The 22172-nt window shown below is 46.5% G+C and overlaps 3 protein-coding genes across 3 annotated transcripts; 2 read left to right on the top strand and 1 right to left on the bottom strand.

Moving 5' to 3' along the window:
• The first annotated feature begins 3617 nt into the window (after positions 1 to 3617).
• Positions 3618 to 5807, top strand: LOC117855184 (uncharacterized). Its single transcript, XM_034737480.2, has 2 exons — positions 3618 to 4476; positions 4715 to 5807. Exons 1-2 carry the CDS (start codon positions 3632 to 3634, stop codon positions 5418 to 5420), a joined length of 1551 nt encoding a protein of 516 aa, XP_034593371.2. The 5' UTR covers positions 3618 to 3631; the 3' UTR covers positions 5421 to 5807.
• A 4529-nt stretch (positions 5808 to 10336) lies between these two features.
• Positions 10337 to 15486, bottom strand: LOC117857658 (ADP,ATP carrier protein 1, chloroplastic). The gene is made up of 5 exons (XM_034740451.2): positions 14549 to 15486; positions 12117 to 12386; positions 11893 to 12036; positions 11434 to 11781; positions 10337 to 10881 (listed from the first exon to the last, which is right to left on the bottom strand). The coding sequence occupies exons 1-5, from the start codon at positions 15329 to 15331 to the stop codon at positions 10528 to 10530; spliced, it is 1899 nt and encodes a 632-aa protein (XP_034596342.1). The 5' UTR covers positions 15332 to 15486; the 3' UTR covers positions 10337 to 10527.
• A 3525-nt stretch (positions 15487 to 19011) lies between these two features.
• On the top strand, positions 19012 to 21788 carry LOC117857109 (probable splicing factor 3A subunit 1). Its single transcript, XM_034739605.2, has 2 exons — positions 19012 to 21201; positions 21310 to 21788. Exons 1-2 carry the CDS (start codon positions 19081 to 19083, stop codon positions 21577 to 21579), a joined length of 2391 nt encoding a protein of 796 aa, XP_034595496.1. The 5' UTR covers positions 19012 to 19080; the 3' UTR covers positions 21580 to 21788.
• Positions 21789 to 22172: the final 384 nt, after the last annotated feature.

A 22172-nucleotide genomic window follows, 5' to 3' on the forward strand; every position in this document is an offset into this window, starting at 1 on the left:
AACATTCTGTGATAGGGTTCCTTTCCTATTTTTTAGGGAGGGGCCTTGTCTTCTGTGTTAGTGATTGGTATATGAGTGCCATCGATTGTACCAATGCAATTTTGCACAGAAGAAATTAAGGACTTGGCACACAAGGAAAGAAAAGATTGGGGAAAGGATTATATCTACCTAAAAGAAGGGTATAAAATGAGGATCAGTCACGATTCTGATATGAGTTTGGAATAAACTTGGAAGTCTCACAAATCGATGAGTCAAGGCAGGAATTATTTCAAAAACTTCTATTATTTTTCGATGGATCATCTCGCCGCTGTATTAAAAAGCCTTCTGTAGCCTTTGGTTGCTAGCATTGTATGAGAGCATAAATATGAACATCCCAAGCTGCTCCTCAACAGCAACACCTCGTGTGTCACATAGCAAATTCTCTCTTCTAAGAAAGTCCGCTATGGTTTTAAATATTTCAGGTTCCATTGGAACTCAACTTTACACCAGCTTGGGTGCCCTTCAAGGATTTCCTTAACCTTTTTGAGCACTAGGAAGAGAAGATGTGTGCACAAGAATTTTCTCTTCTTGAAGGTACGAAATTATGGCAAGAACAATTACAAAGAATAGTTCATCGTCCTCTTCCTTCTCCTCCAACAAGAACTGCCTAACTTGCTCCTCCGAAGATTCCATTATCTAGTGTATGTATATATAAATTATATTCTTAATTAGCACAATAAACTAAGCATTTATCATATACTTAGTATAAAAAACTAAAACTAACAATTGAAAATACCTATTCAGTCATGAACAAGGATTGCACAAAGGTAGCTATGTTCCTCCCTCTGAATAGTTTTTAACAGATTCAGTCGAGAATCACCTTTATTAAAAATCAATAGTTTCTAACCTGTACTACTACTCTGCCCATTAGAGGTTAACTGTACTACTACTCTATACTGATCATTCCTGCATCTAGTGTTCATAATTTCTTAATTTTAAAGGCTGCAAACATCAACAGAGATGCATTAGATTTTGACCAAAGAACTCAAAACAAGGCTGATATGCATCTACTTAACTTGGAGACTCAGACTGCCAAAGTAAAAAATGTAACAAGGTTCCAAGCATTAACTGATGGTTCCAAAATTGATTTGCTCTTTACACAAAACACCACTTCTAACTGTGGCTATTAGATATAACTAATGCATGGACGATGACAATGCGTCGCAGTTTACAGTTACCAAGAAAATATAAGATGGTCCCTTTGATGCTAGAAATCAGATCCAGTAACAGATGCATGAATCGCAAACATTAGATCGAGTAACATTCTGATATTGAACAAGCATAACTATCAGCAGCTTGACAAACAAGAGAATCGTAGGATCGGAGAAGCAAACTTACCTTGGGGATCTTGATGACCCGCCGGCCACCGGTGAAGTGGTAGAGTCGGACAAGACCCTCAACTCAAGGCCCACGCTCAGGATCAACTGCGTCAAATCGTCATTCGCTTGTGTCCGCAACTTTCAAAGTTCACAACAAATGCGGGAGCAGGGAGGAGACAGCGGTGGCCCGGTAGCCCGGTGAGCGCAAACCCTAGCGGAGAGCAGGGAGACGCGAGAAGAGGAGGACCAACCTGCGGAGGAGATCAAGTGGCGGCGGCGGTGGTCTCTTGCGCGAGGAGGAGAAGTCGTGAGACGATAAGGACGGGGCCGAACGCTTCCCGACCTGTGGACGTCGGGAGTCTTTTCACGTGGAAGCTGGGCTCATTCGGGCTGAAAGTCGCGGCCCAACAGGCTACTAAATGCACAAGTTGGATGCCGCGTAGAAGAATCCCGCGTGGGTTGCCGTTGCGTGGAAACGGCCAGGTTCCTGTAGGGAAGTGGGCTGCCAAAGGAGGCAAGTTTTGCATGTGGAATAAGCTCGGCTTCTTCCACAAACTGAGATTCCTCAGAGACGCGCAGGGGAAGCATGAGAGCATCTTCACCTAACCTTTGACCGTAATCTTTGGCTCCCATATCTTCGTCAAAAATTGCAAATTTCTTTGGGACCCAAACCGTACTAGCAGGGCAGCAAGAGCTATGCCGACCTAATAAAAATATCATCAGCTATATGTGTATGCATGCTGACATGAAGCTGCATTTTGATCTATTTTACCTAAACACATCCATTATACTACTATAATTTTCTTAAAAAAGTTTGTTGGTTTATGTTAGTTTCAGGAGGCAGTTAAGGGTTGCCGTCATCAGCTAAAGGGACGCGCACATCATTAGGATAAGAAGAAATGATGCCCTGCGACTTGCAAATGACTCTGTATATATGGTCACAGTGAAGCGCAGCAGCTGAGGTCTAGAAGAAGTTAAGTTAATGCTGGAGCATCAATTATTGGTATGCATAATTCCAAAGAATTATTGAGCACCCAAAGACGAGATACAGGTCAACCAGTCTGCGGATAAGAAGAGTCTTGGAAAAGAAAAGAAAAGAAAAGGAACAGGTGTTTGGATATAGTACAAGAAATTCAGAGCTCCTGCTAGATATAGCTCGCTTCCTTGCAGAAAAAGGTTTCTCTGCTCCTCACTCCACAACGCCTTAATCCAAAGCATGATTGAAAAATGCAATGAAAGGTCGAATATGACGACTTCTTTCTTCTCCCCCTTTTATAGACACACAGACAGGGCTATTATTGGGAGCCTCTTCGTTTTCTTTTCTTTATAAGAAAAGAAAAAAAAGGATAATTGAAAGGCTGTTGCTGAATGCTGATTTTCACTATAGGGTGTAGTATGTATGGTTCCGTATGAAATGAACTAAAAGGGTCACAGGCTATATATGAATGTGTGTCACGGGCTCACGGCTTCCTAATCACATTTTTTGTGCGCAGAGGCAGGGCAAAGTTTGTGTTTGTGTTCGCGGACGGTGGATCTTTCAGAAAAGTTTGTGTTTGTGATGGCGCCCATGCTCAACTGGGGTGGTGGCTACTCTGCTCCGGGTTGAGAATGGCTCCCCTTTTCCTTTGTTATTTCTGTGCGGATAGATCATAGACGGGAAGTGATCACTCCTTTCTTTGAGGAGTGGACAGGAGGCGATTCTGACTTGGCCACCGGGTTATAATGTTCAGTGCTCCGAGAGCAAAGAAAAATACTATTAATGGCCTTCATAGTAAAGTACTTTGGTGCCAAAGAGTACACGAAAGGGAACTGAGCAATGCGGTTGAGGGCGTTCCTGTGCTGGCATTTTTGGTCGGTCCCGCATGAGTCTGTCTAGGATGGAGCACCTGAAATTCGGTTGTGTTTTTTTGATCTGTTTTGTTGCGGGAATCAAGTTAGTAGGCCATAATCGGTCTTTTACTTGAGCATCAAGACGAATTATCTTGGGGCGAAAGGTACGGCGCCATTCCTACGAGCAGATTGCGCATGCATTGTGTTTAATTGTAGTTATTACCAAATTTTAGGAAATACTAATGAACTTGAACAGCAAGTTATGGCAAGATAATAACTGAGATTTCTCCTTATTCCATTGAATCCCTTTTTAAAGTTTTATATAATTTATGCATAGCACTTTGATTATAAGATTTCCGTCATCCTTTTTGTATGAACTTGCACAAACAAGTAACATCAAGTCATAGCCAATCACCTACAAATTCATGCATGCTAGGGATATCATGCACCGTCCACCAAATAGAAAATTTTCACCTAGAACAAAGTGTGCCTACAAGCACATCCTTTTCATCCCAACCACAAAACGGAAAGCCAAAAAGAAAGAAGAAGAAAATCCCCTTAATCCCCAAGAAATGCAGAGATTTAACTTAGCAGGTCAACAACCAAAAACCGTATCTCTAGTCTCTATAAAAGGGCTGGCGGCGCAAAACTTGTCCCCCAAACAAGCGAAGCCCATCCTCCGATCCCCAAGCAGAATTAAACCTCACCTAACCCCTCCCATGGCCGATCACCCCCTCACCGGCGAGCACCACCCCTCACCGGCGAGCTCGGCGGCGACGGCCCTGGGCACGCTGCTGCTGCTCCCGTCGGAGCTCCTCCACGAGATCCTCCTCCGCCTCGCCGTCCCGGAGCTCCTCCGTGTGCGCTCCGTGGCGCGCCCGCTCTCCAGCCTCATCTCCTCCCCGGACTTCCGCCGCCTCTACCACCTCTCCTCGGCGTCGTCGGGCCCCGGCCCGGCCGCCGCGTGGCTGCTCCTCTTCAAGAAGCTCCCGCCCCGCGACGCCGCCATCCGGGGCTTCCACGGGCCCTCGGGGCGGTGGTTCCGCATCCCGGTCTCGGCCATCCTCGCCCCCGCCGTGCCGCCCGGCGAGGACCTCTACTTCCTCGCGGCCTCCGGCAGCTCCTTCCTGTTCGCCGCCAACGGGCGCCGCGAGCTCGTAGTCGTCGACCTCACCGCGCGCGCCGCGCGCCGGCTCCCGCCGTCCCCGCTCGGGCCACGCGGCACCTCCTCCTGGCGCCGCTTCGGCCTCAAGCTCGTCGCCGATCCCCCCGGATCGAACCGGTTTAGGTACCCGTCCTTTTCTTCCGAGAGTTCTTTCTCGAAAACTTGCAAGCACCACTAACCTCCTGTCGATTGAGCGTTACTCTTTCACTTTTTTTACCACGGCGCTTCTCGATTATTCCCCATCGCCAGTGTTCTTTGACAGTGCCGAAGCCACTGTCAACCCACAGTAAAATTCGATCGATGTCGCTATTGGTGTGCTCGATCTGACGTCAGTGCAAAAATGGTTGCTTTTCCTTGCAAGGTTTCTGTTTGCTGAGCTGGTGAACAACACGCCATTCCTCTTCGAGTACCGGTCGGAGACCGACACGTGGCAGCAATCGGAGGCTGTCCTGGCCGAGGGGACTGCGCCGGCGGCCCCCGACGGCACCTTCCTCTGCGCAGCGCACGTCGGGCCGGACTGCGTGATGGTGTACTCCGGCCCGGGCGCGGACGGCGACCGCCCGGTCTTCTTCCGCCCCCGGTTCCCGAACGCTGCCGCGGCGGCGGGGCACGGGGACCGGCTGCACGTGTACGGCGATGGGAGCGCGGCCGTGGTGCGGTCGGTGGCGGTCGACGACCCGATGAGCCGGACACGGGTGAAGGTGGTGACGGGCGTGGAGCTGTACGGGTTCGGGGCCGTCGGCGGCGACTGGGAGCTGGTGGCGAGCGTGCCCGGCGAGCTGGTGGAGGGGTTCCGGAAGCCGTACGCGGTGATGACGGGGCTGCTGGCGGAGCGGGAGGGCGTGGTCCGGCTGGTGCTCATCTCCAACTGCCGGGGCGCGTGGGACCTGGTGTGGCTGTCGTACGACCGCTCGCGCCGGGAGTGGCGGTGGGTGCCCGTGCCGGACTGGGGCGGCAGCAAGGGGCTCAACATGGCCGGCATGGCCGTCTCCTCCACCTTCTCCCGCCTCTGGCCGCTCGCCGCGCCGCCGCCGCCGTCGTCCAGCAGCAGCAGCAGCCACCAGTGAGCTGAAGCTGATCGGATCGATGCGCCGGCTAGTCCGTGCTGTGCTGTGCATACAGGTGTGTGTGCAACGCCAAAGCGGGACTGCGGGAGTGGGCGAGTGCTGGGGTCCAACGCGGCCGTGTCCCCCCGATCCCCACGCCACGATGTGATCGGGGCTCCGTCGTTTCCATGCGGGGGTGGTGGGGCCGCGGCGTGATCCCGCATGATAGCTTCGCCGATGGCGACCAGTCAGTGAGAGCGAAATGATTTCGATAAGGAATGGCCAGTGGTGTGTGCGCGGTTCTATTCTGTATGATACGATTGCTACTGCTCCTACTACCCAATTTTTCGTAAACTTGTGCGCTTTTCATCAGAAGAAATTGAATGTGCTATATGCTTGCATCGCCAACGCAAATCGCGCGCGGCAAAGAGTGGCAACACGTTCGTTTAAAAAAAAAAGAGTGGCAACACCTCATCCTTTGCCAGTTGCAGCCTTGCAGCAATTTTTTTTTTTCATTTTTTGCATCAGTGTTGGCAGGAGCATTCAGCGGTCTTATTCAAAAGAAGGAAGAATTGCCCATAAAAGCCATCATGCACAGCGGAAGTCATCTCCAGGCCGCAGGGTTTTGCTTCTGGACTGTTCGATGGCTATTGCCCTTGACGTCGCTGCCTAACTGCTCTGTCAAATCTTGCGTCTGATACAGATTAGCGAGAAGGACCCGGGGGAGAAAACCGGTCGCATGCCTGTGCGATCCGTACCGTCAAACGAGTAAAGCAAAGCTAGAACAGTTGAACACTCGCTTGAAAGCGACATGATGGGGGCGTTTTGGACCCGAATTGAGGTGATCCGTCCCCGTAGATTTGCATCTTTACCTTCTGACACAAAGCAAAAAGGCTCTAAAGTTCTAAGGCTTCATGCTTAAGAATTTTATCCACTAATGCATAGACCAAACACTCGGAAGAACAGAATGCAACAGCACGTTAGCATAGCAGGTAAGCACAGCCATTGTTCTCGGCTGGCCCCGGTTCAAGAATCAAGGTGAAACTCTGAGGTAAAACATCTGCTACTGCTAGGCTATTGGCTCGGCGTTTTTTGGTTGCTCGTACGTGTACGCACAAAGTGTTGCCCACCGCTGCTGTACCATCCCCAGCAATATTCCTGAGCTGACCTGGTGCTGCGTGCTGGCAAACAAAAGATGGCCTCACATGGCGTTGCAACTTTGTCCTCTCGGCACTCGGACGGTCGTCACTGTGTTTCAGAATTCAGAGTACCTCGCTCTCATGGCAGCAGTTGCTCAAGGGGTCCGGGAGAAAGTGAGATCGGACGATCAGTTTGATGTGATCCACACTAGTAATTGGCAAACAACAAGATAAAGGCCTGGATCACTTGATGTGCACGTACTGGACACAATACAGCCCACTTTTGGCTCACCCTATTGGATGTGCTGTGTTTCAAGGCACACTTAACCTCTCCTACGCCTTTAACTCTTATCATATGTTCAGTTGACACACTGAAATACTTCTTTCATACTAAATTATAGGTCGTTTTGACTTTTCTAAATGCATAGATATTATTATGCATTTAGACATAGGGTATATCTAAGTGCATAACAAAATTTATGAATCTAATAAAGCCAAAATGACCTATAATTTAGGACGGAGGGAGTAGAAACAAGCAAACTTTTTTTCGCATAAACTGACTTTGATCGCCTAATTAACAGAGAACCATGTTAGATGTGTTGAATTTCACGGTACACTTTGCCTCTGCTTGTAAACATTCAGTTGGTGCTACTGAAAAGAAAACCAAGCGACCATTCTTTAACACTACATGGTTTAACACCAAACACACGCGTGAACAGTGGCGGATCCAGAAATCAAGCATGATGGGGGCTGAGATATATGGTATAGGGGCAGGGGGCTACAGCAAGTTGTACAAGCGAGTAGAATGAGCAGTGCTCAAAGAAATTTGGGGAATCGAAAGAAGCGAGCCTCACGTGAGATTGATGTCCCTGCTTGCAGGGCTGAACGGTACAGCTCCATGTCTTTGCATTGGACTGATTTATCACGCCTAGGGTACAGGTTTTTGGAGCCAGGACTCGGGCAAAAGCCCATCCAGCCCGGGTCCTAGATCCCCTGCGCATGAGCAGGCACGTGCGGGGGCGGATCCTTCAGATGATAGGGGGGCTGAACACCATTCATTGCTTCACGCAGACACTTTCTTCTACCTTCAGACATTAGAAAACCTACATCCATAGCAGGAAAACTCAGAGGGACTCCCTTGTCCAGCAGCCAGTAGGGGGGCTCGACCCCCCCCCCCCCCCCCCCCCCCCCCCGGTACATGTTTTTGCAGCTCATCAACTTACTCTATATTTCACTTGACATTAGGAAAAATTATTCTTCATACTTAGCATGACGCACCAACAAAATTAAGGAAACGACAAAGTAGGCAAAAAGGTAGCAAAAGTTTGCTGTAGTTTTGATTCTACTCACAAGTTCTTATTATGCGGCCTGCATTATTGCTGACAGTTTGTTGTAATCCTTTATTTTCTTCAGTTTCACAGCAACATCGCTCATTGTCATCCTTCGACCAGGTGATTCATTTGAGCAAAGTAAACCCAACTTAGGAGTTTTTTATACCCCTGCTAAACTTTAGCACATGTCATATCGGATGTTTGGATACTAATTAGGAATATTTAATATAGTCTAATTACAAAACTAATTGCACAGATGGAGTCTAATTCGCGAGACGAATCTATTGAGCCTAATTAGTCCATGATTTGACAATGTGGTGCTACAATAACCATTTGCTAATGATGGATTAATTAGCCTTAATAGATTCATCTCGTGAATTAGACTCCATCTATGCAATTAGTTTTGTAATTAGCTCATGTTTAATCCTTATAATTAGCATCCGAACATCTGATGTGACCCTACTAAAGTTTAGCACATCGTATCCAAACACTCCCTCAAATATTGAAGGAACTAGAAAGGAAGTTGTTCAGCCCTTGGATAGAAGAAGAATCTTGCTGTAGTTGGTCATCCGGAAGATGGAAAAGCACATTTGGGAACACCCTTGATGAACTCACTGTCTAGTGCTCAGTTCTCAAAAAAACTTAAGTTCTATGGGTCTCGAAGTTGTTCAGCCCTTGGATAGAAGAAGAATCTTGCTGTAGTTGGTCATCCAGAAGATGGAAAAGCACATTTGGGAACACCCTTGATGAACTCACTGTCTAGTGCTCAGTTCTCAAAAAAAACTTAGGTTTTATGGGTCTCTTTCCAGTAAAGACTTCAAGGAACATGATTCCATAGCTGAACACGTCGCTCTTGCGAGATGCAGTTCCATACTTCCAAGTGATCCATACTCTGCACAAAAAATTCACAAAACAAAATTTGATAAATCGTATTTAATCAGAGATACCAATCAGTATTTTTCAAGAACTAGATTTAGTAAGTGGTGATATATTTCTGGTGCCACGTGCCTAGTGCTCCAGCCTTCCAGGCATGCTTGCAGTGATCATGGAGTTGTCTTCACCTAATAGCAACTTTGCAATGCCAAAGTCTACCAGACTACCACGTGCACCGTCATGAGTCACGGTAAAGAACCACCTCATGGTGCAGATACGCACCAATGCTCTGGAATCTAGATCGGAACAGGTGCTCAGTATCCTTATCTGGTTCCGATGCCCGAGCCATGCGGATTGCAACTACCGAACCAGTGCTCAACTGGCCCTTGAAAACTTTTGCAACACTTCCAGTCCCTAAGAGATGTCCGTCCCTAAAATTATCAGTGACACCAACAAGCACATGGTAGGAGACTAGCCTTTGACATCACTCGGGTCAGTCTCCCCTTGTTCTTAAGCATCCTTCTGATTGTTACATTAGCACAAATAACAACAGAACCAAATGCTATAGTGAGTTAGTGACAATATGGAGCACCAGACAACCTAGTGTTCCCAATTAAGCATTGCAATGTGATGTTTGACTCTGTTATCCGCCTTCTACCTTATTGAAGGAGAGATGCAAGGTAGTCAAGTATGAAAATTGGCAAAAAAAAAAAGAAAGGGAATGGTTCTAGAGAGATAGTTGAAGAAAAGATCTAATGAAAATAAGGCTAAGCTAGTCAGTTCTTGAAACAAGTCTTCAAATGAGTTGCGTGATGGATTTAGGTAAATGAAATGAGTATCTTAAGTTGTCCAAATGATTATGGGATGCTTCCAATGATAAAGTTTGATGATATGGCCAGACGTCCAGTTCATAATTCCTTTCAAAAAAAAGTCCAGTTCATACGTTTCTGTTAGCGGATCAACATCAGCGGGTAGCACACCAGTAAGGCAAGTAAGGGTATTCCGAGATATTCAGTATTTAATGAAAAAACTAATGTTACTTAATTGATATCATGAATGTTAGTACTTTATTATATAAATTTGGTCAAGAGAGATGTTTTGACTCTTCAAGAAAGTTGGAATGACTTATAATTTGGAACGGAGTGAGTAGCTCGCTAAAATTGCCAATGCTAAGGTATATAGATCTGAAAAACCTGTTTTCTTGCAGGAGTAGCTTTTGTAAGCTCCTAAACACACCAATGTTTGTCGGAATATAGGGCTTAATATATCAGTGCTAGAGAAATCAAGCAACACTAGATTTGGCATCATGATGACCTATTCTGGGATTGCCCCTGTGACTGTGAGTAGGTTGTTAGAAAGATATATTCGGACAAGATTGCTTAAGTTCGATAGCACTGGTGAATATTGCCAAGATCTATTGGGATAGAGCTCAATGGGAATCTGTCACAAAGTTGTTTTGGGTGAGGAAAAAACTCTGCAGCACTGGAAGGCTGAAACTTCGGTTGTTTGGAATTGTCACAGTTAACCAATGCTTGCATTGCCCAAGCACGTAAATGCAACTTTTGCAAAGCACAAGAAATTTATGCATTTGACATTTGCATAAAGGGTGGCATCTCCAGAATGGCATTCATCACTAGTTGTCAAAATTTGCTCACGTTACAAAGATAACTTACTGCTGCCAGCTCGAAGCTGCTGACTGGTACAAACTTGAGAACCATGGATTATTTGATACCCATTATTTCAGCTCGCTGAGATCAATCCTACCTACAGCTTATGACAATGAAGCTATTGAATAGGCGAGGAGTTTGATGGTGAGCTCTCGGTTTCTCCCTTTAGAGATCCATTTGTTTGCTCCACCAGTACGTCAGTGTCCTCAGCAGGCGCCTTGAGCAATGAGGGTTCCACTTTCTCTTGGGCGGCCTTCTCCTTAAGGTCTTCCTTGGCCAAGCTCGAGAATTGCTTGTCCAATGAGCTTGCCGCGCCTAGCCACGCGAGAACAATGACCAGCAGTATGCCGCCGAGGTATGGAGTCGAGTTTGCCAAGGAACCGAATGCCAGGATCATGAATTGTTGGATAAGCGCACCACCAGACTTGCCCAGTGGGTTGCAAACAACATCAATGGCCGCCTTTCCTTTTACCTGCAAACAGAGGAAACTAGAGTTGGAATGTGCAGTATAATAGTGGCGCAGACAGTGGGGCATCAAGAATCATTCAGCAAACCACGCATGATTTTAAAGATAAGACATTTAAGAGATATTTGGGACAAACGGTATGATCTTAACTAGACTTGTCTCAATCGAATAGCACTAATTATCGTGTCATGTAATCACACAAGACATAAGCAGGAAAATACAACTAATGCCATTTTACGACTACAGGACCAAGATAACTTATACTTAAATATGAGATTTAACAGGCATTAAAAGTTTATATGATTATATACATCATCAAAAAATTTGAACCGACCTGAAGAACAGCTGTGCATAATTAACACTAGTTCAAATGGAGCTTTTATCATTTATAAATTTGTTATCCTGGTCCCAATTTGCAAACGATAAAAAAGGAACTTTCATGAAGTAACCACCACAAGATTACTAAATATAAGCAAACAAATACAAAAAGTTGTTAAAAGTACTTTAAATCGCAAGGAATAATAACAAGGAAGATGTAGTATGGAAGGATGAACAAACCTTCATATCTTCATCCAAAGGAATATATGCCATTTCCTTGCACGGGTCAAATAAACTATACTTTGCACTCTTGCTAAATATGTTCTGCATGGCGCCCACATAAACAGCTGCCAGTAGGGGGGTCATGCCCATTGTGGCAAGCATAGGAGTCAGTGGCTGTCCAAACAAAATAAGAGAGAAGAAGCCAACACCAGTCAGCAACAGAACTGTGGGGGTGATCATTGCAGCCACACCCCATCCGAATTTTCGGAGTATAATTCGGCCTAACAGCATCATTGTGAAAGTTGCAATTCCAGTTGCAGTTGAGAAATCGCCCATGAAAGATGAGTATTCATTTGGACTGGGGAACTGTAAGGTGAATAAAGAAAGTGTTACTGTTACTGCTGATTATTACTGAATATAAAACACCATAGTAGCAATACAATCTGAAAAGAAAAATAGATAGTTCAGAAAGATTACCTGTGCCTTGAGTTTTGATTTCCAGGTGACTTCCACAAGATTGATACTAATGCCATAAGCAACCACTAAGGTAGCTAGGTCCCTCACATACCTCGAGGAAAGCAGAACCTTCAGACTCTCTTTCATGCCAAGCTTAGGTTTTTCCTGTTGGATACATTGTACCAGATTACTTGGAGTAGAAGTATAAAGACAAAAGGGAAGCACAATAAACCATAACTACTGACCTTTTTCTTCTTACGATCAGACTTGGGAAGTGAAGGATCATTCAAAACAAACTTGTTCACTCCCCAATAGATGGAAGTTATGACAAGTCCGAGAAGTACCACTATGCTCATCATTCCTTTCAAAGATACCTCCCAACCATCAATTCCAGGACCTAATGTCTTGCGCAGATTTGAGAAATACTTCACAGTACGCCCAGAAAAGATAAGGGCAATATTTGCCCCAAGGCCAAATAAAGGATAAAATTCTTTTGCTTCATCAACTGTGGTAATCTGAAAAAAAAATATAAATCAGATCAGGACGAAGCCTAAAAGGCTAACATTTGATGAGAAGTTTAACAAATATGATATATCCAAATTGCAGACACCAGAATGCCATATACACAGCCCATGTAAGGCACACTTTTCAGTTGGGTGGCCTTCAGCAACTAGCACCCAAAACACACTGACTCTGCAACCAATAGAAACAAATACTGCTCCCCTATTTTGGTCATCTTCAACCAGCCCTTGAAAATGGATACACTAGTCCTACATCAATATAGGAGGGGATAACCATTATGCCACTTATATGCGGAACATCTGGCTAAACTATCTTTATTCTGAGAAGTGCAAGTTACCTAATCACAGGTGATGGCTAAATGCATATAGGATACCACCCTGTGTGCTAAAAATTCCTACCACAGATAAACAAAATAAGCAGTAGTTACTAGCTAGAAAACTCTCTCCTTACGCTGCCCCCATTGTATCCCTTGTCAAAAAGAACAGTTAGATACATATCGCCAGCGATAAAAAGCAACATCGTTTCACTAAAATGATGCACTGACACCATGACCTGGGTATTTGTACTAGCCTACTTGGTGATTTTACAAAGAAAAAGAGTCAACCAAAACATTAAACCTGTTATCACTGTTTAAACATAACTTATTGGTACGAAAGAGTTGCTTCAATCTCTTCAGCTGACTTTACTTGGATGTAAAAAAGATTAAACAAACAATCAACCAAAGTTTTAATATGTAATAAAGCTTATTCTGTGTTTTGATTCCCCTTCTTTGTTTTAAGCCTTTTTCACTATGCATTTATTCTATTTGTTATGATGCCCCAGTGAGGCTCCCCTATTTGTGTTCCTTGTCAAAAAGAAACAGCAATCAAATAAATAATGGATGAATATAGCCAATCTGGGCCCTTCCTTTCTGGCTACAAAAGTAGCAATAAGACAGAGACATATTAGATTCACAAAGGTCTACACCAATAAATATTTCTTTAGAAAGGAGTTATAAAGTGCGAACCATATCCGGCCAAGTTGTTCAATGTAATAGACATCCCACAACCAATTGAAGTTGACAATAGCTCAAGCATCATCTAGATCAAGGATGTGAGCAATAATGGAGCCAAAGGTATTCATAAAAGAAAGCAGCAAGCACCTAGATTCTTTTAGCCCAAAGGTTCTGCATTACAATGCGCGAAGCTACAATGCAGGGCCCTGCCATGTTCAAACCCCAATAGATGTTTTATTACCTACCCATTATCCCAAGAACAAGCCATTAGCTGCCTAAGCCATCCTGACAGAGACAAGTAATTATCTTAAGAACAAACCATTACTAGCCTAAACCATCATGACAGAGACAAGTTTTTCCCTTGTATCTTTTGTACTACAATAACCAAACCATCTGGTCAAATAATTTAGTAGCTAATGAGACAGGTTTTTTTTACTCTCCCTTTTTTTGTTTTAAGCCTTTTCCACTATGCATTTATTATATTTGTTATGATGTCCCAGTGAGGCTCCCCTATTGTATCCCTCATCAAAAAGAAATGTCAATCAAATAAATAATGGATGGATACAGCCAATATGGGCCCTTCTTTTCTGGCTAAAAAAGTAGCAATAGACAGAGACATATTAGATTCGCAAAGGTCTACACCAATAATTATTTCTTTAAAAAGGAGTTATAAAGTGCGAACCATATCTAGGGCCAAGTTGTTCAATGTAATAGACATCCACAACCAATTCAAGATTGAAAATAGCGCAAACATCATTTAGATCAAGGAAACGAACAATAATGGAGCTAAACGTACTCATAAAAGAAAGCAACAAGCACCTAGATTTTTTAGCCCAAAATTGTGCATTACAACGTGCGAAGCTACAATGCAGGGCCTACCATGTACAAACCCAACAAATGTTTTGTTACCTACCCATTACCTCAAGAACAAACCATTAGCTGCCTAAGCCATCCTGACAGAGAAAAGTTATTATTTCAAGAACAAACCGTTAGCAGCCTAAACCATCATGACAGAGACAAGTATTACCCTTGTATCTTTTGTACACCAATAACCAAACCATCTGGTCAAACAATTTACTAGCTAATGAGACAGATTTTTTGGACTCTAAATTAGCGAACATATGCCAAGATTTGATCCAATAATCCCAACTTGAGACTCACCTGATTGGCGAATCCCCAGAAGAGGACCGAGATGACGACGCTGCCCCAGAGCTCGGCCATGACATAGAACAAGCAGAAGCTCCAAATCCTCAATATCGCCACGGGGCCAAGGAAGCTGGGGCCGAGCGCGGCCAGAAGCTTGTCGGCGAGCGCGGTGGGATGGATGACATCCCTGAGCGGGTAGAGCACGAAGGCGAAGGCGCCGAAGAAGGCGATGAAGGGGAAGATGACGGTGTAGAAGAGCGCGTCCCTGGAGAGGACGTTGGAGAGCTTGGTGTAGAGCAGCATGAAGCCGATGGCCATGGGCAGGTTGACCCAGGTCTTGAGGAAGGGGATGATCTCGGCGCTGCTCCCCTTGGCGGTGACCACCAGCACGTCCTTGGTGTCCCGCAGGATGGTGTAGTTGAAGAGGATGCAGAAGAACATGAGGCCCAGAGGCACGATCTTCTTGAGCGTCTTCACGTCGATGCCGAGGAACTTCTTGGTGGCCTCCTCCGGCTGCGGCGCCGGCACCGCCGCGGCCGCGGCCGCCGCCTGAGGCGCGCCGCGGGGCACGCCACCGCTACCAGCGCCGGACCTCCTCTTCAGGAACACGTTCCCCAGGACCGCATCGCGGCCCGGGAGGAAGGGGCCCCTCGACGAGAGGAGCGGGGGGTGGAGGGCGGCGGGCTTCGCCGCGGCGGGGGAGAAGGAGGCGGCGCGCGGACGCGGGAGCGGGAGGCGCAGGCCCGCGCGGGGAGGGAGCGCGGCGGGCCTGGCGTGGTGGAGGGCGAGCGACTCCATGGACGCCGAACCTTCGCCGGTGGCGGCGGCGGCGACGGTCCGATCGGTCGGGGCAGCCGCAGCGGGGACGCTCCGCCTCCGCCGGGTCGCTGGCCCAAACCCCGAGACGCGAATTTGGGGGGAAAGCAGGAGGGCGGGGTAGGTCGCGGCGCGGCGGGGGAGGAAGCGGGGCGCATTATTAAACGATCGCGCCGCGCGTTCGCATGGCGATCCGATCGGCCGTCGGTTTGCGGGCCAGAAACGATCCCGGCGGTTGACGGAAGAGCCGGGACCGGAAGGCGTGGGGTTGGTGGGCGGAACGAGACAGCGCCCGGCCGCCGCCCGACGCGGGTTCGAGTCAGCACCAGGCAGCGGCGGCATGGCTCGGCCACCCGCTGCCCGTGTGTTTGTCCTGTCCCCCACTGTAATGTAAAGCGAGACGTTTGTTTACGACTTCCCATGTTATCTCGCTGCGAAATCTCTATTATTCACAAATCACAACACAATCGCAGCGTACCCACCTTCCAAGTTGCCAAATTGAAGTTACTCACTGTTATCGCCTAGACTGGTATTCTGGTCTGTAAAAAAAAAAAGCAACTCTCATAATCAAACAGTTTCAAATTTGATCGAAATTATACAAAACTACTAACATTCACGTCTCAAGTAGATTTAATATGAAAATATATTACATAATTAATCTATTTATATTTATTTTGTACCATAAATATTAGTACTATTTTGTATAAATTTGATCCAATTTAAAATTAGTTGATTTCTTGGGAAACGAGAGTTATATTTTTTTTAGGACGGAGGGTGTACTCTTATTGGCATTGTGTCTATTATTCCCTCCCTATTGGAAGTGCATTTTGCCATTTTGGCCGTGTCTCGTTGATCAGTAATAGCAATTTTACGATTCGCAAAAAAAATAGCAATTTTACAAGTAGACAAATTCGTAGGCAATGTTTCGGACGGTCAATAACAAAACAATATATAATGTTTTTTCCCGATAATTAGGACATTTTCGTTTGAGCCGCAGGTTTTAATGTTTTCTAAAAAGCTGCTGCTGCATTTGTCTTCTGAAAAGTTAACGCTAACTTCTAGAATACATGTTTAGTTTTCTAAGCTCAAAACGCTACGAAAAGCTCAGAAGCTTTCCAGCTTTCTATATAAACTCAGTTTTTCGGAAGGTACATGAGAAGATCGTTGTTTATTTGAGTTTCTGTTTTTTTATGCTAGAAGCTGCTAGGAATCTGGAACGCTCAGTATAGAAGTTTTGGAGGAAGCTGGAAGCCCAACTGAAAGATGGAGCAGCGAAGTGAGCGAGTGAGGCTTGCAATCCTTGCAAGAATCCGAAATAACAAGGTTGCCCGTCTCATCTGCACGACTGTACTCAAGCCCCGTTTGGAAGATAGGACTAAAGTTTAGTCCATATCACACTGAATGTTTAGATACTAATTAGGAGTATTAAATATAGGTTAATTGCAAAATCAATTGCATAAATGACTGTTAATTCGCAAGACGAATCTATTAAGCCTAATTAGTTCATGATTTGACCATGTGATGCTACAGTAAATATGTGCTAATCATGGATTAATTAGACTTAATAGATTCGTGTCGCAAATTAGCCACGGCTTGTGCAATTAGTTTTATAATTAGTTTACGTTTAGTCCTTCTAATTAATATCAAACATCTCATATAACCTGAACTAAAAATTAGCGGATCAAACACCCCCTCAGTCAAACCCCATATCCCCGCGATACGATTGTTTAGACAAAATTAGACCTCGTGCTCGTGGGCTCTGATTCGAAGGAAGCCGTTTTGCTACACGTGAGATTGACCGCAGCACTGCACCTCGTGTTTTTAAAGGACAGCGACCGCATAAGACCAGTTGCGCTCCTTCCTCACAGCTTCGTCGTATACCAACCACTCCTTTCGCAAAACGTGATGCAAATCTGGTCTACCATTATTGAGAAGTAACATCTTGTTACTTTTCTGGCTGGTACACTACTACGCTAGTAGTTTTGCCTCCTAGACATACAAACTAACTTCAAGAACTTTTTTCTTTTTGGAAGAACTCTAACTGGATTTCGCCAATTTAAACTACTGGCTCTAAACAATCTAAAAAACGAGGTTGGATCAATGATACTTTGTGCAGATTATGCATGGCGCAGCCCGAAACACCCATCACCTTTGCAAGAAACTGCCTATATACTGAGTAGCCAAGTATGTGTGCAACCTTATAACTTCCTAGAGACCGGATTACCTTCACTATATAATTTGGAAAAGTCAATTTCCTTTTATGCATGCTGGCCAATACTTTTGGTGAATGGTTTGGAAGGAAAGAAACTGACGCACATTCCAATATAAATCCTTACCACAACTACAAATTGCGCTCCTCATGAAGGAAGACATCGGTATAGGCTTGCTTTTAACGGTTGAAACGAAGTTACAAATGATCATTTGTAATTCCTTGTTTGTCTTTTCACTACTGAAATCTGAGCATTCGTTTCGAGTCTCAGTACCGAGCCTAACGGATAGGTCCCTGTGACCCCCTTTAGTACCGGGTGGGGGGAGCTCTACCCAGTACTAAAGGTCACCCATTAGTACCGGGTTGAGACTCCACCCGGTACTAAAGGGATGGCCTTTAGTACCGGGTTGAGACTCCACCCGGTACTAAAGGATGGCCTTTAGTACCGGGTGGACTTCCCACCCGTTAATAAAGAGTTTTTCTGTCAATCCCCCAGCCCATTGGCCCGCTCCCCTACCTCCTTATCCGCTCCCCCTCCCCCCTCCTTCTCACTCTCTCTCTTTCTCTATATCCAGGATGCAGCGATGGGAGGGCGTAGCGGCTGGCAGTGGGAGAGCGCGGCGGAAGGGCTTGGTCTCGGGCGGCGGCGGGAGGCTCCGGCGGGGGTGCGGGTCAGGCTCGGGCCGATGAGGTGGGATTTCTTTTTCTTTTATTTTTTAATATCCCTTTAGTACTGTTTATTTCATCTGGTACTAAAGAGGCTACCTTTAATACCGAATTAGTAATACTGATTACAAAACCGGTACTAAAGGGGTTACCAACCGGTACTGATGGCGCATTCCTTTTGTCCTGAGTCTATTTTTTCATGGTGTTACGGAGAGGCCGGTCTACTTTTATTTTGGTAGTTCTTTACTGCTAGTTGTCCTTTTTTTCCCTTCCCACACGTTAGTAGATTTTGACTGAACGTGTTGTGTTCTCTAGGTCTCCCCACGGTTTTTCGGTCATTATTTCTCTTTTTGTTTGTCTTGTTTGCTCTTTTCTTTCTATGTAACGTGGCAATCCTCTTGCCGTATTTTTCGAAAAAATCTATTAGCTCTGATAAAAAAATACATTTTTGGTAGGACATCATCTCCAAAACCTTGAACTGTTAATAGTCCAAACAATCTAAAATTTGAAATGGATGGAATGTGCAGTGTAACAAAATTAATTCACCACGAGTATATGGGTATATGATTTCTTTTTCAAAGTTATTATTAATTAACTTAAGTTATCACGAGCTTGAGGTCTAGCGTCAACGACCAAATTTAGCCGGTTCACTTGGGCCGACATCCAAACGTGCCCTAAAGTTTCAGATCAAGCACAAAATTTTGTGCCTACGAACGGGAGGGTCCAAACCAACTCGAATCCAATCCGGCCCAACACAAAACCCACCACCCGCCCACGACCTCATCGTCCTCCCCTTTCCGATCGGGATCCCCTGCCGATCTAAACCCGCCGAAACCCTAATCCCCCCACCGCCGCCATGGGCAACCCCATCCTGACCCTCCCCGCGCCGGAGGGCGACGGCGGCGACGCCGACCAGCAGCAGCAGGCGCCGCCTCCGTCTCCCCCTCCCGGCGCGAAGGCGGCCCCCCCGGCGACGGTAGCAACCCACACGCGCACCATCGGCATCATCCACCCTCCGCCCGATATCCGCGTTATCATCGAGAAGACGGCCACCTTCGTCGCCAAGAACGGGCCCGAGTTCGAGCGCCGCATCATCTCCCACAACCAGGGCAACGCCAAGTTCAACTTCCTCCAGCCGTCCGACCCCTACCACGCCTACTACCAGCACCGCGTCGCCGAGATCGCCGCCGCGCCGCCTGGCGCCGACGCCTCCGCGGGCACCGAGCCTGACGCGGATCCCGCCGACGCTCCAGCAGCGGCCCCGGTCGACGGCGCCGCTGCACCCGCAGATGGCGCCTCGGCGGACGCGAAGGCAGACCACTCCGCGCCCTTCCGCGTGGCGCCGCCGCCCAAGGTGCTGGTGCCGCCCAAGGCGGAGCTGTACACGGTGCGGCTGCCCGAGGGTATCACAGGGGAGGAGCTGGACATAATCAAGCTGACCGCGCAGTTTGTGGCGCGGAACGGGAAGAACTTCTTGACGAGCCTGGCGCAGCGCGAGAGCACCAACATGCAGTTCCACTTCATCCGGCCCACTCACAGCATGTTCCCATTCTTCACGGCGCTCACGGACGCATACTCCAGGGTGCTTAGGCCGGAAGAAGGGGTGCCTGGGCTGCTAAAGGAGCTGAGAGAGGGTTCAAAGGACCTTACTACAGTGCTGGAGAGATGCCTGAACCGGTTGGAGTGGGATCGGTCGCAGGAGCAGGCGAAGCAGCAGGCAGAGGATGAGATCGAGCAGGAACGGATGCAGATGTCAATGATTGACTGGCATGATTTTGTTGTTGTTGAGACAATTGAATTTGCAGATGATGAGTACGAGGGACTTCCTGTGCCACCTACATTAGAGGAGCTGAAGCGCCGGAAGAGGATGCAGAACTTGGGAGAGGAGGAAGCGATGGAATTGGCTGAACCTGCTAAGGAAGTTGAGATGGATATGGATGAAGAGGAGATGCAACTTGTTGAGGAAGGAATGCGGGCAGCAAGACTTGAGGAGAATGATGGAGGAGCACAAGTTAAGGTGGCTGGTGATGATGAGGCACCTATGAGGATTGTCAAGAACTACAAGAGGCCTGAAGAGAGGATCCCTGCGGAGAGAGACCCAACCAAGTTTGTTGTCTCACCGATAACTGGGGAGCTCATTCCCATCAGCGAGATGGAGGAGCACATGCGCATCTCACTCATTGATCCTAAGTACAAGGAGCAGAAAGAGAGGATGTTGGCCAAGATTAAGGAGACCACCCTTGCACCGGATGATGAGATTTCACGGAACATTGTTGGTCTTGCTCGCACTCGTCCAGATATTTTTGGGACCACCGAGGAAGAGGTCTCTAATGCTGTCAAGGCAGAAATTGAGAAGAAAAAGGATGAGCAGCCGAAGCAGGTTATTTGGGATGGTCATTCTGGTAGCATTGGTCGGACTGCTACTCATGCACTGTCACAGCCTCAGGGTGGCGAGGAACAGTTTGATGCTTCAAATGTTGATGGGAGACCTGTTCCTGGTCCAGCTCCACTTGTCCGACCTGGCATGCCATTGCCCCGACCTCCTCAGCCACTTCCTCTTGCTAATGTTCCTCGCTTTATCGCTCCACCAGCACCATATCCCCCTCCCCCAGGTTCTCATATTCCTGGAGTTCCGCAGATGATGCCTCACATGCATCCACCTCCACAACAGATACCAGGGCAGCCACCGATGATGAGGATGCCAGGCCAAATGGTTCATATGCCCACCAGTATTCCTCCGCCTCCTGGTCAGGTTCAGTTCATGCCTGGTCCACCACGCTCATTTCCTATGCACCCACCACCGCACATGCCACCCATGGTCAATCCCATTGGTGTCCCTCAGCCTCCTGCACCGCCTCTTCCTCCGCAGCCTCCTGCTGAAGAGCAGCCACCTCCACCTGATGAACCAGAACCTAAGAGGCAGAGAACAGATGATGCTTCTCTTATCCCAGCAGAGCAGTTCCTTGCTCAGCATCCGGTAATGGCTCTGGCTGTCCATTTTTCTTTCTTCCTTAGTTTTCATCCTTGTTCTAGTTATTTTATTATTTAATAACTGCGGTATGCTAATGTAATCTCTTGTCTGCAGGGCCCTGCTAGCATCTCAGTATCTGTACCCAACCTTGATGAAGGGAACTTGCGAGGCCAAGTTTTGCAAATTCCTGTCCAATCACTGTCAGACACGGTAGGCAGTCTGAAGGAGCAGATTGCTGGAGAGCTGCAGCTCCCTGCAAATAAGCAGAAGCTGAGTGTGAGGACTAGTTTCCTCAAAGACAATCTTACTCTTGCTTACTACAATGTGGGTCCTGGAGTTGTGATCAATCTCACACTGAGGGAGCGTGGTGGGAGAAAGAAATGAGTCTTTTCGACCTCAGTGTAGTGGTAGGTTAATGCTTACAACTATACTTCAACAGCTATCATGGAAAGCCTTTGTGCTGGATCTTGATGTCTTATGCTTCGTATTAGTTTGTTTTATAAGTTAAGCACAATATCTTTTGCACTATGTCAACGTTGTATTTTCCTCTTATCTTGCTGCAGTTAAGTGTTGTGTGGTGCCATGCTTTGCCATATCACCTAGCATGTTAATTGAGATTGCTACTGGATACCTACTTGGTCACTTAATGTTACTAGGATGATACCCTGCGCATTGCTACTGTACGTGTAGGAATTAGTTGTTGTGGGTAATTGAAGAAAGTGGTTTAAATTGTTCTATAGGTAATTGGCTTGATAGTTGGGATGAATCTTGAACGAATGACTATTGGTGAGCAAATACATTTGTTATAAGGATTTGGGGTAATATGGAAATTGGATATAAACAAAAGAAGTTTCATCTTTATATATTCAAGGAAAGAGGTAAAATTGGAAGCAAAACATGCAATGGACGAATTTAACTTGTTCAGGAAGGACATGAAGATTTTAGTATAGTAATAAAGAGAAAAAATGGTAGTGCAC

Source organism: Setaria viridis, chromosome 5 (assembly GCF_005286985.2).
Source record: "Setaria viridis chromosome 5, Setaria_viridis_v4.0, whole genome shotgun sequence".
NCBI lineage: Eukaryota > Viridiplantae > Streptophyta > Magnoliopsida > Poales > Poaceae > Setaria > Setaria viridis.